We start from the raw sequence: 17348 nt of genomic DNA, 5'->3' as shown, positions 1-17348 counted from the left end.
TTTTCAGTATTATATTCTCTCTCATTTCTTACACACTAATATTATTTTAGCAGGGAGTGGGTGGGTCACCCTTCCTGTTCATTTAGCAGAGGTTCTCTTAAGTTGCCCTGGTCTTTTTCCCTAAGTGACAATAGTTAATTTAGAATCTAGTGGTGTGTATGAGTAGTTTAAATTATTTCTTCCAATGTACATTACCCGGCACTTGTCAACAATGAATTTCATCTATTGTGTTGCCCATTCTCTTTGCTTCATTATGTCTTCCTAGAGTTCTTTTCTAGTCCTGACATGTTTATGTTAACTGTATATCACTGCACTATTTACCCTCCGCCCCAACCATTAATAAGTATATTAAATAAAACCAGTTCTAATATAATAATGACACCTAACTCTTATATAGTACTTTTCATCCCTAGTTCTCAAAGTGCTTTACAAAAAACAGAACTTTTTTTTTGGGGGGGTGGGGGGGGGGAGGAGGTGAAAGGGGGAGAGGACATCCCTCTGTCAACATTTTTCTATTATGCTTTATGGTATGATGCACAATAACTTCAAAGAATCTCCCCTTCCTCTCACACACTTCTGCAGCATTATTATAGACCCCTTAGTCATATTTCCTCCCTGATTATGTAAAGTTCCGTAAGCTTCTCTTCTTTAGTCATGTTCTTCAGTTGCTGAATCTTAGTTGTCCATTAACTCTCCCTCTAACTTTCTGATATTCTGTTCTATAATGAAGAGCCCAAAACTGCATTGTAATGTGCCATCTTACCAAGGCATTATTTCCTTTGTCTTACAATTGATACCTTTATATATACACCCCAGGGTGGTATTGTCTTTCTTTGCAGCAGTGTTCTGCTGTGAGCTCATACCCAAATAGCAAAAGAACTAAACAAATTGAAAACATTAGAATTTTACTGCTCAAGTCTTTGTTCAAGTTTAGCTGCCGGTCCTCAGTGATATAAATCTCAAGTGGACAGTCAAGTGATATCAGTCTCCAGTTAACACACATTCGCATCATAAAACAACCATAGTGTTGGCACTTTATTCCAGAGAGGCCCAGAACTGAGCCACAATGGAGACTGAATAGCTTGAAGTTATTAATGAGGCAGCATGTATTATCTCATACTGCAGTTGCGTGTACAGTATAGTACCTTTACTGTATATCAATAGAGGAGGCCATTTCCCAGCAATGTCACTCTCGAGCACAATGTACACCTCTACTGAAAGAGAGCTGGAAGATGGGAAGCAAGTTTGACCTGAGACCTCATGCAAAAGGTTAGAGCACCTCTTAGGTGTCTCATTTAGAACCTGCTGTAAGAGTGCTAAATATTAATTTTAGGCAGACCCTAATGCAATCTAGAAAGACAGATCCTTATCCACTAGAGAATTAGCATAAAATTAACAAGTAACATAGGACAACAACAGATAAATTGGTAAGTCTAAAGTATTAAAAATGAATCTCAACTGAGCTGACTTGCTCATAGGAACATCTCTTATTATAGTTGTTGCAGCAGCAAACTTTATAGTTACGGTTAACAGTTTAGGGCCAGATCCTAAATCCTGATATCAATAGAGCTATGCCAATTTACAGCAGTTAAGGACCTGGCACTGTATCTTCCGTTATTAATAATTTGAAAACTTTTGACACTTCAAAGTTCCTCAAAAGCATCAGATTTTAAAAAATATATATTTTAAAAACAGGAGAGTATATAGAGGAGTAGGGAGAATGGAAGAAAAAAACCCAACTCGATTTATAAATAAGAATTATTTGAAACAGTTTTTTTTTTTTTCTTCTCAGCACACATAGTAAGGTCTAAATTTTCAAATGTGACTCACAATTTTGGGTTCCTCAGATTCTGGATGCCTAACTAGAGACTTTTTGGGGAGGCTCATTTTAAGAAAGTGGTCAGTGCCTGCTCTTTGAAAATTAGGACCAGTTGAAGTGCTTCAATATGGGTACCCACAAGTCACTTTTGAAAAATGCAGTCCTCAATTACTAAAAAACAGGATAGAAGAGGCATCAGGTTGCAAACTGATATTGCACATGTTGGGCTAAACGCTAAACTGAACAGAAATTCAGCTGACATCCTGACAGTCAGAAAAGAACAGAATTCCTTGCTGCTGACAGACACAGCAGGCTGTGTGAATATTCTGCTTCACCTCAGAGCAGGAACAGGAGCAGAATACATCCCTATCTGAGCTACGAGTGCCAGCATATGACCACAGCACTGTACATGCTTGTCAGTTGTAATGTAAGACACATTGCTTAAACTCCACCTTTGTCATGTGGGTTTCTGACAGGCACATTGGCTAGCTTTATTCCCTTGGATATATTGAGAGATTCTATTCAACTGCTTTCGTGGTGAGGTAGGAAAGGATCTGATTGAGAAGCCCTATGTTCTCACCTTCCACTAATGCAACAGAGACTATTAATGGGGGGAGTGGGGGGAAGGGAGAGGGGAAAATACAATAATGAAAAAAGGGTTGTTTTTTTTTAAAACAATCCCTCAACATTTCAACAGCTGGAGGACCTCCAGCCCTGGTGAATTCACATCATCCCCTTTCAGAAATTTTTACCTTAAGTCAAAGTCTTAGAGGCTGCATGGAAAGTTGTGGTCTCTGGTCAGGGAGAGACTCCGAAATGCTTTCCTGCTGCTAGGCCTCTCTTCAGCAGAGGTTCCAAGGTCTGAATGGTTGTGGAGAGGTAGTCCATCCAAGTCAGGATGCCAGGGAAGTGTGTGCACAGGGCACGTACAGGGTGGGTGAATACAGGTCCAGGGCATATACTACTGTACCTGTTTTGTGGGTAAAGGCTTTAATTTTTCAGAGCTGTAAATCCAGTGCCTCCCATAGGCATTAAGTTCACATGTGAAGTAAAAAGGTTTTTTTTCCCCCTTTTAAAAAGGGCTTTTCCTGCTTTCCATAAACCACTAATTAAAATAAACTGAGCAAATAGTCCTCCCTCAAGTTATTGAAATTAAATATATTTTTTCATTCAAAAATAAAAATCTATGGAAGAAAGCTATTCTTTATAAAATCAACAACAAATCAGGAGACCTGAGGTTCCCGCAAGTTCTCCCCTTCCTCCATGAAACATAGGTAATTGATCTCCTTTCTCCCTGGGGCGAGAAGGCATGAAGATGTGTTGACATTTTGAAGCACATCAAAGTGAGAGATTTTTTGAAAGTTAGAGTGCAAAGATCTATCCTTTTGTGGCTAATTCTACGTCTCTTACTTGAATTTATTTTTAGTAAATACACTGGGAAATGAGAACACTTAAACAACTTGAGTTTATGCTATAAATCACACAAGTAAATTTATTCAGGAAACTGAGTTAAAATAGATGCATTATCCCATCAATCTAACCTGCCCTTAATATATTTTTATAGTTGCCATTTTTACCTAATTAATTATGTGCTTTTAATTAGGCTGCGATGGCTACAGATATGCTTGCAGTATATTTTGTTATCTTTGGCCTAAGGCAAAGCCAAAGGACATGGTTAGATTATTTGAAACTGATTAAGTTGCACCATAGTTCCATGATTAAATACCACTATTATCATTAGATCAGTTTGTAAACATATAATATTTAAGAATGCATACTGTTTCAAACTGTGTATTATTATTATATTATTATGACTCATGCTATAATTATTAAATATAGGGCTAGTGTGTTGTCATTTTAGCAAAAACTTGGGTTTCGATTTTTTTTTAAGGGCTGATCTATAAACTGCAAGACTGAGTTCAATCATCCAAAGTGTTTCATCCACTAGTATGTATTCCTTCCTGCCTTCTTACCCTCCTCCTCCTCCTCCACATTACTCCCCCATCTTACAAATCTTATTACAACAGTGATAATCTAGTACTGATATCTCAATGATCTTTTTCAGGTTCCTACTGTATTTTGTCATAATTTCTATCCCCTCCCTTAAATGTACCCTGATGTCAGCATTTATAGTGTGGTCCAGCAGATAGTGCTGTGGACTGGGACTCAGATTCTACCAGTCCTATTCCAGTTTTGCCACTGGCCTGTTGGGTGACTGGGATAAGTCACTTCACTACTTTGTGACTCAGTTTCCCCATCCATCAAATGGGGATAATAATATTGGCTTTCTTCGTAAAGTGTTTTGAGATCTGCTGATGAAAAGAGTTATGAGAGACCTAGGCTAAGTGGTACTATTAGGGTCCAAACCAGTCCCCACTGAAGTCAACACAAAACTCCTGTTTACTACAATGAGTACAGACTGGATCCTTACAATGTTAAAGAATCAAATCATCTATAAAGCAGTAGACTCAATCCTAATCACTTACACATCTGTATATGCTTAATAAAACAAGAAAAATTACTTTCTTACAATCAGATTTTAAAATAAACACGTATGTGAAAAATTCCCCATGAGTGCTATCTAGGTTATTCCACATGCTATTCTGTTCATGCTATCAATTAGACATTTTTAAACTAATACAGATCAACATAAACCCTTGCCTTCACTTTTCAAGGACAAGGGTTGGTCACTGGCTCTGGAACCCTTGACATCATTACTCCACCAATCCCAGCCTGCTCACTGATTAAGTGCCTGCTGTAGAGTGTCAGCAGGTCAGATAGCACTAGAGAAGGAATGAAGAAAAAACACAATGGTGCTATATTTATTAATATATGTACCTAAATCATTTAAATTAATTTTTCTTGAAATATACTAATGGAGGTTAAGCAGCATTTTTTAACCTCTGTTCAAGTTATTGAATGGTATATTAAAACCAATGGGGCTCTAATGTACCTCCAAACATGCACTGCTACTTTAATAAACTGCCTGTAAATATAATGAACTAAATCTTTCCCTTTAACACTTTAACTAAGGTTAGGTTTAGTAATATATGGGGTTTCATTATTTTCAACTGTTTTCTAAAAAAAGAATAAAAAGATAACTGTAGTGCTACCCACCTATAATGAACTCAGATATAAACTCCATTTGCAATAATATAGAATGAAATTCCTGAATTGCCTCAATGCACTGTGATGTACTAATTGTACTTTCAGCTTTATAAGGCCAAACCTTGCTTAGCCCTGGTGAGAACCTGCAACACGATGGTGCAATCACACGCACTTATAGGGCAATTTGTTTTGCCAGCCTTATAAGCTGTTCCTACAATGGATCTACAACTTCCTCCATGCTAACTGCTCATCCATGGAACACCCTTCCTGAACTGATCTAAAGGAAACCATCTTTCAGTTCCCTCTGCAAGACCTCCATTTGTTGCAATTCCTATAAGAAATCAGCCAATTACCGATGACTATATTATTTTAATCATGACAATTTCAAACACACATATATATTTTGTATGTATTTTCTTGCATCAGTTTCCTGCCACCTTCCATGTACCACTATCTGCTTCCTACACTGTAAACTCTTTGGAACAGGGACTATATCCTTTTTTTAATATTATTAATATCTAGCATTACAAGGCTCAGTCCTGCTTCACACCACTACCGTAATAATGTAAATATAAAAACAACAATTTCTATCTGGCACCAGGCTAAACATCTGCTTGTGTTCAAGCGCCTAGTCCTTCACTCACCAGTCAAATCAGGAGTAAGTTCATTAATATCTATGGAGATGTACAAGTGTAAAAAAAAAAAATCAACAAAAAAACCAAAACAAACACTTGTATAAATCAGAGTAAATCAGGGCTAAAGCACTATAGCCTTCCTATCAAAAGGGATCAGTGTAATAAAGGAAAAGACAGTTCTGATTTTGGAATACTGCATAGCATAAGGAGCAATTGTCTTCAGATTTCCTTACCTGATTCACACTGATTACACCTTCTTCCTTGACGATTAGGCAGGCATATACATTGTCCACTAATATGGTCACAAACTGTTCCTACTACTGTCCCCAAGGAGTCACAGTCACAAATCTGGCAGCCGAGAAGGTTGCTAATGGTGAGATTGTACATATGAGGCACACACTGATTGCACTGAAATCCAGTAACACCAGCTTTGCAAAGACACTGTCCTGTTGATTGGTCACACAACAGAGAGCCATTTATTGTACCTGTGTTATCACAATTACATGGCAGACAAGCTAAGGAATTATTTTGTTGTACTTTGTAGTACCCATCTAAGCATTCACTGCACTGTCTTCCTCCAACATTAGGTTTACATACACATTGCCCTGTCGTAGCATTGCACACAGTTCCAGACAGTGATCCTGCAATATTACAGTCACAAGCCTTACATCCTGTAGCATCCAGCCCAAAGAAGTTGTCCATGCAGGTATCACATTGAAGCCCTTTTGTTTCTTCTTTACAATTGCACTGCCCAGTGAAAGGGTTGCAGAACTGGTTCAGTGAGCCATAGATGTTGCACAGACAAGGCACGCATCCATGTTCATTAACATTTCTTCTGACTTTAAATCCAAAATTACAATGATCACATTTGAGGCCTGAAAAAAGAAAAAGTTATTAATAAAAGGGGGGAGGGGGAGAACCCATTCAATTCAGTCCACAGAAATTCAGTACAAACTATATATTTTAGACTTTTTTTTTTTTAAGTGCTGAATTTCTTTCCCACCACAATTGTTAACAGCAGCAGCATTGAAGTGGCTGCACAAAACTAAAGTAGACAATAGGAGCTAATGTAATATCTATTTCTTTTGTAGATTTATATTTCAGAAATTATAGGGGTTTTGTTGGTTTTTGTATACAGATTTTAGATGATTTTTTTTCCATCTCAAGCACATTTTAAAATCTCTTGCAAAACCTAAGCATTATGTAGGTGACCACTTCTTACATGGCCTAGTTTCTTAACTACAAGAGATGATACAAACTGGATGGACAGAAGATGTGCTGGGGGCTGTCAACTCATTTTGATGACAGATATAGATAAATGTACTCATGGACATTGCAAATTAAACTAATTACTATGAGTTTTACTCAATCTCATAATTCAATTTTAATATTGATTACATTATTATACCAGGAGCCTTTACAGAATACAAAAATGTTTTCCATAATCCAAGATGAAATAATGCTTTTGTCTGAATATATGATTCAGTTAACACTTACAATACATTAGAAATTAAATTGTTTTCTTAATACTTCATCCTGTAGCTCTGTTAGCTTTGTTTTCAAAGTCATTGCTTTATCCCTGACTTGGGGTTTGCAGCTGAGTTTTAGTATATAACATTTACCTCACAAGAAAGCAAACTAAATTATTTGAGAAATGCTAACTCACATGTATGTATGTTCCTTTTCACTGGGAAAAATCTATCACTGCGATGCCATGGTTTAATTGTGGCATCCAGTAAAAGAAAAAAAAACAGTGCTAACAAAATATTTCTATTCTTTAAAAAAATACATAAGCATATAATAATACATTTAGAAACTCATATGCAGAAAAGCATCTCTTGAAATGGTAAGAAATGCACTATATATATGGATAAAAACTCGAGAACTCCAACAGAAGGCAAGTTCCTTTAACAGTGATGAATGGCTCACCTAAGGCATATCATTTAATTTCAATAAGGAAAATAAAAAAGGATCACTATTGCTGCAAATTTTAAAAATAACTGTATTGTTAACAAGAATTATGACTCATTTTGAACTATTAAAATTGGTCTACATGGATTCATATCATATCAGTTTTAAAAATATGCGCAGTGCTTATTTGAATATGCCATACATATTCCTGACAGGTAATCTATTCCTAACGATACTGAGGAAGGCCTACAGGGCATCACATTCAATGTTAACAAGTACAGGGGAGTTAGCACGCTTGGCATTTAATTCACATTCTTCTACCTTTTTATTCTAGATGAATGACCTACTTTAATAAAATTATTGGTGCTAATGTATTTTACTGGTGATAGAATCATTAGTAAGATTTAACAGTTGTGTTAACTCTAAGAGTTCACGTTCCATAACATTGCAGTACACAGTTACATTTTCTGTTATCACATTTGTTTAAATAGACAAAATGACAATAGACTGAGGTTACTTGTAAACCCAGCTTTAAAAAAATAATTCAATGTATATGTTAAAGAGGTAGCTTTTCATTGTAAAAGTTCACTGCACATGATTAGTAAATGACACTTATTTACACATGGTAACAAGATACAGAAGAATATTTAGAGTCAGTAATGTAAACAGTCCTACTGACATTAAGCCATGTGCTTAACCTTAGCACAAGAAGTCTCGTTGAAGTCAATGAGACAAATGTGCTTAAAGGTAAGCATGTACATATGTGTTTACAGAATTTGGGCTTTATGCCTCTTCCCTCTGCTTCCCCAGACTCTCTCTCTCTGTGTGTGTGTGTGTGTGTGTGTGTGTGTGTGTGTGTGTGTGTGTGTGTGTGAGAGAGAAGAGAAAAATAATCTCAAGTTCTTTCATAGATAGATACATTGGAAATAATTTAAACAAACAAGTAAGCAAGGGCCTGATCCTGCAATCCTTGCATACCCAAATTCTCACTGAAGTCAAAGCAAGCTTGGGAATGTACAAGGAATCCAGAATCAGGCCCCGAATGTATATAAAAAAATACAATACAGAATTGTTTGAAAATTCCTATTTTATTAATGTAGGAAATTCAATTTTAATATGCATTAACTGCTTACACTGAAAATAATCAGGTTGTGTTTGGTCCTGCAAGGTGCTGAGCACCTCTTGGGGAATGCTGACCACGTTTTAATCCCCACTGTAGACAATGGGAGCTAAAGGCACTCAGCACTCCATAGGAAGGAAACTCAGAATTATCCATCATTAGATTATTTTAGAGGAGCATTTTCATGTATTATTATTTATTTCTTGTCTTGTTTTGGAAATTCCAGCCACAGTCAAGAACAAAGAATAATAGCTTGTAAAAATTCAAAACACTTCACCCTTTTCAGGCATTCACTTCTAACCCCATAGCTATCATATTTCTCTCTTACAAATATATGGGTGGACATTAACAGAGATTTAGAAGACTGGAAGAATCAGTTTTCACAATTTAGTGAATATGAATGACCAGAGATCTGAACATTGCAAGGTATTTTTAGTATCAATGTATGATCACTGTTAGTTCAGAAAATACAGATTACCAATAGTTTGAATGATAAATTGGTATAGGGTTTTTTTGAGCCATATATATGGCCTGAGACATGTACAGTTACCATGCAGGGCTCACTTTATCAGGAAATTCTCCTTGCATAATATTCCCATACATCAATATTTCAAAGTGTATTATATACACTGTGTATTTTGGGCACTTGATAAATTTTGTCCTTATGTGGCTGTGGCTCCCCTCAAATATGCTGGAAGTAATAAATTGCTATAATCAAATCTAATTTCTGAAAAATACCTGTGGGAGTAACAAACAAAAAAGCACGTCTTGTAAAAAAAATGATAAATAACACAGAAGGTAGCAGTTTATTATAATCAGCTTGGCATTGAATTACAAAATTAAAATTATGTGGCCCTTGATAACTAACCCTAGCAATGTTCATGATCTGTGGAATAATGTTGACTTATTTTCCATTTCATAGGAACAGTTCAAAGAAATACAATAGAAAAAATGGAAAGATTTATCACAAAGGACCCTGTAGCACAGAATATTTTGAGAGGGAAAAAGCCATTTATTTTGGTCTATTAAGAAAACTAGCATGGAAACGATTTGCTTAGAACTCATTAAGTATAAAACATTTTCAAAAAGTGCTAATTTCCTAAACGGAACATCTATGCAGTAAGCAAATTAATATTATTTCTGAGAGTTATTAGTATGGAGTTATGTTAGCTAATGCAACTATGGAATAAAGAGACTTCTAAAGGGTTGATTAAACTAAACTTCAAACTGTAGTTTGATAGAATTATTAAATTAATAATTTTTAGACAGTTAATTTCATTCATTTATTTTAATCTGCCTTCTGCAAAAGAAATGTACTATATTTTTCAGTTTAGAAATCAAGTGTTTTATTTCTGGCAGATGAGAAATATGGCTGCAAACTCTTACATTACACATACCAATAACATTTGCTTTGCACTTGCACTGGCCTGAATTTTGGTGACAGGTAATATCTCCATTGATTGTCCCAGAGGTATTACAGTTACAGGGACTGCAGCCATCAGGGTCTGACTGTTGTAGATTGTAGAATCCTTCCTGGCACTGATTGCACTGTCTGCCAGACACATGTCTCTTACAATTACATTGGCCTCCAATCTAGAAAGATACAAAATATTATAGAATGATAAACGTATCTATTTTTAGATGATACACTCATTAGCAACAAGGGTGGAGGTATGGGGGGGAGGAAGAGAGAAAACTTTAAATGGAAAAGGGAAAAATAGGTCCATGCAATACACGTACTATTTTACTTGCTGAGAAGAAAAACCAAGATAATACTAAAAAACAAGCATAAATATAAGATTTTAATTAAATTAAATCAAAGAAATTTTTGTAGGGTGCAAAAAATTAAGAGTTAAGCAATACAGATGTATTCATAATCTAACTATATTTAAAACCATGAAGGAGAATTGTCAGCAGGTCATACTTCTCCCCAGCTCCAAAAGCATGCTCTGCCATGCCTAGTCTTTGCAAGAAGATGAGCAAACAAACAGAAAAACAGTCTGAACTCATTCCTTGGTTTCAGGCTTCAGGGCCACTCTTCCCAGGAGTCTCTGGTACTCCTGCTTCTGGCAGCTTCCCAGTTTCTGTCAGCTGTGCTCCCTTTTTGGAGTACCAATCCCAGGGCTGCTTCCCTGAGTCCTTGCCCCTTCCTCCAGGGACCTACCATAGGAATTAGCTTCACTCCATGATGACTTTCCCTCCCGAGGGCACCACCTGTCTCAGTCCATCCCCTCAATTTCCCACTAACAACTCTTTATAGGACCAGGCGTAGCCCAACCCTCTTTAATTGGCTGGATTGGACTCACCTGCTCTGGACCAGGGACTCTGGGTTTAGTCTGTGCACAGAGACCAGCTATCCTGTGACAAATACAAGATCCTATTCTACAAATGGGGATTTCTGCTTAAAAACAGATAGTACTATCTGATCCACAGTTATTGCAAGTTAGTGTATGATTTCTGAAGGCCAAATCCTGTTGGTTTTGTTCAAACAAAACTTCTATTTACTTCAGTAGGGGTACTGGCTAAATGAGAAAGGAATAAAGATTGGAGGATTTAACTCAAAGCTAAATGCCCAGTGTGAGTGGGATGAGATAATTTCTGGATACTGTAGGGCTAACTGCCCCCCTTGTTAACAATACTTGATTACAATAGAGTTACTCCAGATTTACACCATAAGAGAAGAATCAGAATCTTTGTTTCCATAACTTGCTAACATTTTAGACTTTATTCAACATTGCTTGGTCAATCAAAAAGGATTAATTAACTGCATGGGGCCAAAGCTATTTTCTATGTGAATGCTCACATGAGTGAGGAAAGCAAAATTTGGCTCAAACTGGAGAAACAAAATGTTCTAAAACATTTACATTCCTCTTGCAATGCTCTTTATTGAAATTATCTCCCAGGGAATTCAAAACTTCTTTGACTAAGATCTTTCTGGTTTTTTAACCCCGAAACCCAGGCCAAGCTAAAACAAAGGATGGGGTTTGAGGTGGCTGGGTCAAACTTACAAAAATATTCTATATAAAAATACTTTCTATTTATTTGGATCCTCCAATATGTACAGTGTAAATATAAGTATCATTATCCCGAGTGAGAGAAAATACATCATATGTAGGTCGGATAGAAAATATTGGATGCAAAAACTGTGGCTGAAGGTTATATCGAAACAAATTCAAAAGGCAGAGAAGGTTACTCACCCTGTGAAGTAACTGAGGTTCTTAAAGATGGGGGTCCCTGTGAGTGCTCATCATAGGGTGATAATGTATCCCTATGCCTTGCTCCTTGTTGTCTTTGTCATCGTCAAGTGTGGGAGCATATGCACTCATGACTGTGGTATACTTGTTATTAAGCTTAAGACACAGTCATGAAACATTTATTAATACCCATAGCAAGTTCTAAAAGCTGGCTAGCAATCTTGTTCTTGATGGCAAAACCAACCCCATGAATACACCTCTCTTCAGATGGCTTTCCATTCCAAAAGAAGGTATTGCCGCCTTCATCTTCTTTCAATTGGCCTTCATCTGCCCAGTAGATCTCATTTAGGGTAGCAATACTGATGTCATAGCTTGCAAATTCTCTAGCTATTATGGCAGTTCTTTTTTCAGGACAGTCACTGTTTGGTGAATTCATGAGACTGTGAACATTCCAAGTGGCGAATTTCATTACTTTGCTTCATATGTTCTGACTGTAGGTAGAGTGATCATGTTGGACATGGCCAACAAGCTGGAGGGGTGGGGAGGGCGTTGAGACAGCCTATGTTTGGGGCACATTTTCTAGCCTCTTCCCCATTCAGAGTGAGCAGAGGGGATCCTGAAAAGAACTGATCGCCTCGCAGTCGCAGCTGTCCAATTGTGCTTCTATCTAATTAGTCCAAGCGTAAGATGACCAAAACATGCCTTCATCTGCATGAAGATTTGTGACTAGGACCTCCCAGAGATAGCTGCTGCTGTCCCCACCACCACTTATCCATCACCACAGGATTTTGTTAGTGGGATATGTTAACACCCTTGGCAAAGGGCTATGTGTGAAATCTTTTAATGTGGGGGAGCCAATACACAGGCAGTAACCCTATGAAACTTGACAGGAAGGTGCTCTGGATGGGGGAAGGGAAGTCCGTGACAACCAGCAGTCTCCATCCTGCTGCTTCATCCCTCATCTGCCTTTACAGCTGCAGAAAACTGACAAGTCCTCAAATACGCCTGTTCCACCATTGGGATCTTAAGATGTTTGCACCGTACTTCATCTGGAACTACACCTCAGAACTGTTAGCCAAGGATGAAACTACCAGGACTACAGAACTCCAGATGACATAGTTCTCAGGGTCCTTGAGAACATAAGTCTTTTCACCACAACAAGGTAGCAGTCCCAGGAGAGGATATAGTTCAATACCAAGGCTAGGGGTGCAGAAATGGCACTAATTTGTTTATTCTGGCACCATATGTGGAACCTCTTCCATTTGTGAATAAGTATTGCACATGGTTTTCCTTCTACTATTTAGTAGTATATCTTTAACCTGTTCCAAACAGACTAGTTCATCATGATGGAACCGTGTAGGAGCCATGCTCTCAGATGAGGTTTCTCCAGGTTCGGGTGGTGAACCTGTCCGGCATCCCGTGAAACTAGGTCTGGCAGAAGTGGAAGAGCATGTGGTGCGCATATTGCCATCCACAATAAGTACAAGTACCAAGTCTGTCTGGGCCACATTGGAGCTATCAATATGAATTTGGCCTTCTTGGTATGTATTTTGTGTAACACCCTGGATAACAGGGAGATTGAGGGGAACCCGTATAACAGAGATGCATCTCATTTGAGGAGGAAGGCATCCCTCAGGGTTTGGGGCCCCAAACTTGCTCTTTAACAGTATTGTGGGCATTTGTGGTTTTGGGATGTCACAAAGAGATTGATAGATGGGTGACCCCAGTGTTTGAATATACTCTGTAGGACCGAGTTGTTTAGTTCCCTCTCATGATCCTGAGAAAACTCTCTGCTTCAGCATATCTGCTGTAATTTTGACAACCTGGGAGCTATGAGGTTTGATGCTGACATTGTGCCAGATATAGTTCCATACTTTCTTGGCTTCGGTGCATAGAGAATGTGATCAAGCTCCTCCCTGTCAGTTTACATAAAACATGCAGGCAAGGTTGCCCATCGTTACCCGTATAGTCTCATTCCTGTTCAATGGAAGGAAGTGTAAGCATGCACTGTAAACTGTGCAGAGCTCTAAGTGATATGTGTAATAGTGTCTTGGAGGGAGGCCACCTGCCCTGAATTGTATGGTGCTGTCGATGGCTCCCCAGCCTATCAAGGAGCCATTGGTTGTGAGTATCATTGACAGTGGAATCTGGGTGAAAGAGACTCCCATGCACAAGTTGTTGGGTTGTTTCCACCAGTGTAGAGAGTCTTTGACTTTGATTGGCATTGAGAGGAGCCTGTTCAGGTTGTGTTTGTGTTATATGTAAATAGTTCTTAGCCAGCCCTGAAGGCAGCACATGTGAAGACGCGCATGTCGGACCAAGAATATGGTTGCCATGTGGCCTAACAGTTGGAGGCAGATTCATACTGATATGTGTGGACTGGTTAGTGCCAAAGAGATGAGGTTGGCCATAATGATGAATCTGTTGATTGGTAATGACACTTTGGCTTCCAGAGAGTCAAGATGGGCCCCAATGAAGTCCAACTTTTGTATGGGATTTAGAGTTGATTTTTGTATGTTTCACTGTAAACCAAGTCTCAGGAAGAGGGCAAGTGTTCTGTGAGTAATGATGAGAGTGTCTGTCCAAGTGGGAGCTTTTATTAGACAATTGTCCAGATTGGGAAATATTGTTACACCTTTTTTGCAAAAGTGCACTGCCACCATTGTGAGAATTTTGGAGAATACTTGTGGCACTGTCGAGAGACCAAAAGGCAAAACTTTGTATTGGTAATGTTCTGTTCCCAGAGTAAATTTGAGAAACCTCCGGTGAACAGAGTGTATGGTTACATTGAACTGGGCATCTTAAAGGTCTAGTTCTGAGAAACAGTCTCCTTGTTCCAGTGCTGGTATTATCATTGCTAGTGTGACCAATCTGAACCACTGGATCCTTACTAATTTGTTGAGCTTTCTGAGATCTAGAATAGATCTCCAACCTCTGTTCTTTTTCTGGGCTAAGTAGTAGTGGGAGTAAAAACCCTTCCCTCTGTGTTGTAGTGGTACCTGTTCCATGGTGCCCAAATGTAGAAGGTGGTTCACTTCTTGCTATAGGAGGTGTTCATGAGAATGGTCCCTGAAGAGGGATGGGGAAGGAGGGTGGGTAGGGAGGATGGAGGTAAATGGGATCGAGTAGCCCGTGTGGATTATTTCTAGGATCCATTTGTTTGTGATGATGGAAGTCCATGCCAAATAAAAAGGGGTCAAACAATGTCCAGAACAGGGGATGGTAGATAGTGCCAGCACTGATGGATGGGGGAGGTCAATCGGACCCTCGACCAAACCCTCAAAATGATTGTTTAGCAGAGGATAGTTGAGGCACCGATGACTGAGGCGGAGTTGGTTGATGCCTCAGTGGTCTCTGTCTCTGTTGATGTGTCTCGTAGTGTCTCTGTTGTTAAGGATATGGGACGGATCTTGTGCACTGGTAGGGGTATCATCTACCCTGTTTTCTTTTGGTTGCATATGCGTATATCCCCAAATGTGTGAAGAGTTGCCTAAGAGTCCTTCAGGGTGTGAAGGGCTTCATCTGTCTTTGAGGCGATCAGTTTCTGGCCATCAAAAGGGAGGTCTTCCACTTGTGGACTGTACTTCCCTAGGGAAGCCAGACAGGTGAAGTCACAATGCTCGGCATATAACAACACCGGTGGCCAGGGAGCATGACACGTCTAGGGATGCCTGTAGGGCGGTTCTGGCCAAAAGGTGACCCTGGACTAGGATGGATTTGAATTGGTCCTTTTTCTCTTCTGGGATATCATTAATAAATTCAGCAAGTTTGGAGTAGTTTATGTGGTTGTGTTTAGCTATCAATGCTGTGTAGTTGGGAATTCAAAATTGCAGAGTTGCTGATGAGTAGGTCTTGCAGCAAAAAACATCTAGTTGTTTCCACTCCTTGTCATATGGGGTGGATCTATATTCATGCTGTCTACCATGCTGATTGACTGTGTCGATGAGTAAAGAGTTCAGTGCGGGGTGGGAAAATAAGAAGTCCATTTCTTTTAAGCGATGTAATTTTTTTTTAAATCGGTTCTCTTGCAGGTGAGTGGTATTGTTGCCATAGGTTTTTGACTGCTTCCATGAGTGAATCATTTATTGGAAGTGCTGTCGACTAGGTTTGCAGAGTGCCCAGCAACTTATGTTAGGATTCTGGCACCTTCTCCAGAGGAATCTCCAGGCAGTCTGCAACTCTTTTGAAGAGTTCCTGAAAATGTTAGAAGTTGTCCACGGCTGTGGGTGATGGAGGTAATATTGGCCTTGTCTGGAGAAGAGGAGGAAATATTGGCAGGTGGTGTCATGTCTTGTTGCAGGACCTCCCCTTCTGTTCCTCAAAACTTTCCACAGGGGGCTCTGATAGTGCATCCATACAGGGTGGAGGGGGAGATCTAATCCTTTCCCTGTAGGGATGTGGGCACTTGCGGTATTGCCTCCTGTATGCAGCCCCAGGGTCCCAACAAAGCCAGTATGTGGGGAATGGCATAGGTGGAGGCATCCCTGGGTGGTCATACCAAATCTGGTTGTCAGGTCCGTGATGAGGTCTTAGCTGTACAGGTCCCAGAGTTGCAGTCTGTCAGAGAGGAGAGGAGTGGTGTACTGAGAAAACACTATTCTCCTGATTATCTTCCTCCTCGGTGGAAAATGGAGGGGCCATCAGTGAAGCAGGTTGGCCTGGTACTGTGTGTACCAGAGATATGTCAGTACCAAGGAGCAGGGATTCCAGCATCAATGATACAAGTGATGATACTTGTACTGCAGAAAATAGTGCAATGCCAATTGTTTTGGTACCGAAGTGGTCAGTGCCGCCGCCGTTTCAGTTGTGGATGGTGGTGCTGACATCTGGGTGCTTTGTGTTATCGGAGCAGGTGGTGGCACCATAGCTGTGGGAAGAGTCTTGGGACGGCATCTTTAAGGGGTTCCATTGGTTCCACAACGGAAGAGAAGGGTTTCTATTTGCCTCTCGACTCCGACCCTGTCTGCTTAGGGTCAGCAGATGTCACAGTGCAGATGGTGCTGGAGGATCCGGGTGCCTCATACGTATTCAGCCACAATGCAGTCAGTACCGAGGATACAGAGTGAGCAGGAGACCATTTCTTTTTTGGTGGCTCTTTTGAAAGAGAAATTGCTGCTCGTTTCCTTGTTGCTTTTTTGGAAGAATCAGCCCTCATCTGTGAGGAGGGTGAAGTCTCTGGACAGCGCTGTACAGAGGGGGTCTGCTGGCTGGGATTGGATGCCAGGCACAGAGACTTCTCCATGCGAATAAGTTTCAGATGCAGGTCTCAGTCGTTCCTGGTATGAGCCTTTAAGTTACTGCAGAGAAAACACTTTTGTGGGATGTGTGTCTCACTTAAACATCGGACACATTGAGAGTGACCCTTTAATACCAGGATTGCCTCTCAGAAGGAAAGACAGTGCTTGAAACCCCATGAACTGGCCATGGCCCAAACTATGGCAGTTCAGCCCTGATGTTGAGCAAGAACTATTGTAAGGGTAGGAATTTTTTTTTTTTAAATACATTAATAATTTTTATAAAAGTAAATGAGAAGGAAAAGGTTAAGTAAATCTAACTAGCAA

At 39.4% G+C, this 17348-nt stretch overlaps 1 protein-coding gene across 1 annotated transcript in view; it reads right to left on the bottom strand.

Annotated features, from left to right (window-relative positions):
* Positions 1-17348, bottom strand: part of USH2A (usherin) — a 511874-nt gene that overhangs the window by 427614 nt on the left and 66912 nt on the right. The window contains exons 11-12 of the mRNA XM_067564962.1: positions 9991-10186; positions 5796-6437 (exon numbers count right to left, since the gene is read on the bottom strand). Coding sequence (XP_067421063.1) covers positions 5796-6437; positions 9991-10186 — 838 coding nt within the window. The remainder of the gene's footprint in view (positions 1-5795; positions 6438-9990; positions 10187-17348) is intronic.

This window comes from Emydura macquarii, unplaced genomic scaffold, assembly GCF_026122565.2.
Source record: "Emydura macquarii macquarii isolate MOO-44397 ecotype Brisbane River unplaced genomic scaffold, CSIRO-AGI_Emac_v2 contig_2676, whole genome shotgun sequence".
Taxonomy (NCBI): domain Eukaryota; kingdom Metazoa; phylum Chordata; order Testudines; family Chelidae; genus Emydura; species Emydura macquarii.
Note: the sequence above shows the minus strand (reverse complement) of the source record. Positions and strands in the feature narration are given on the sequence as shown.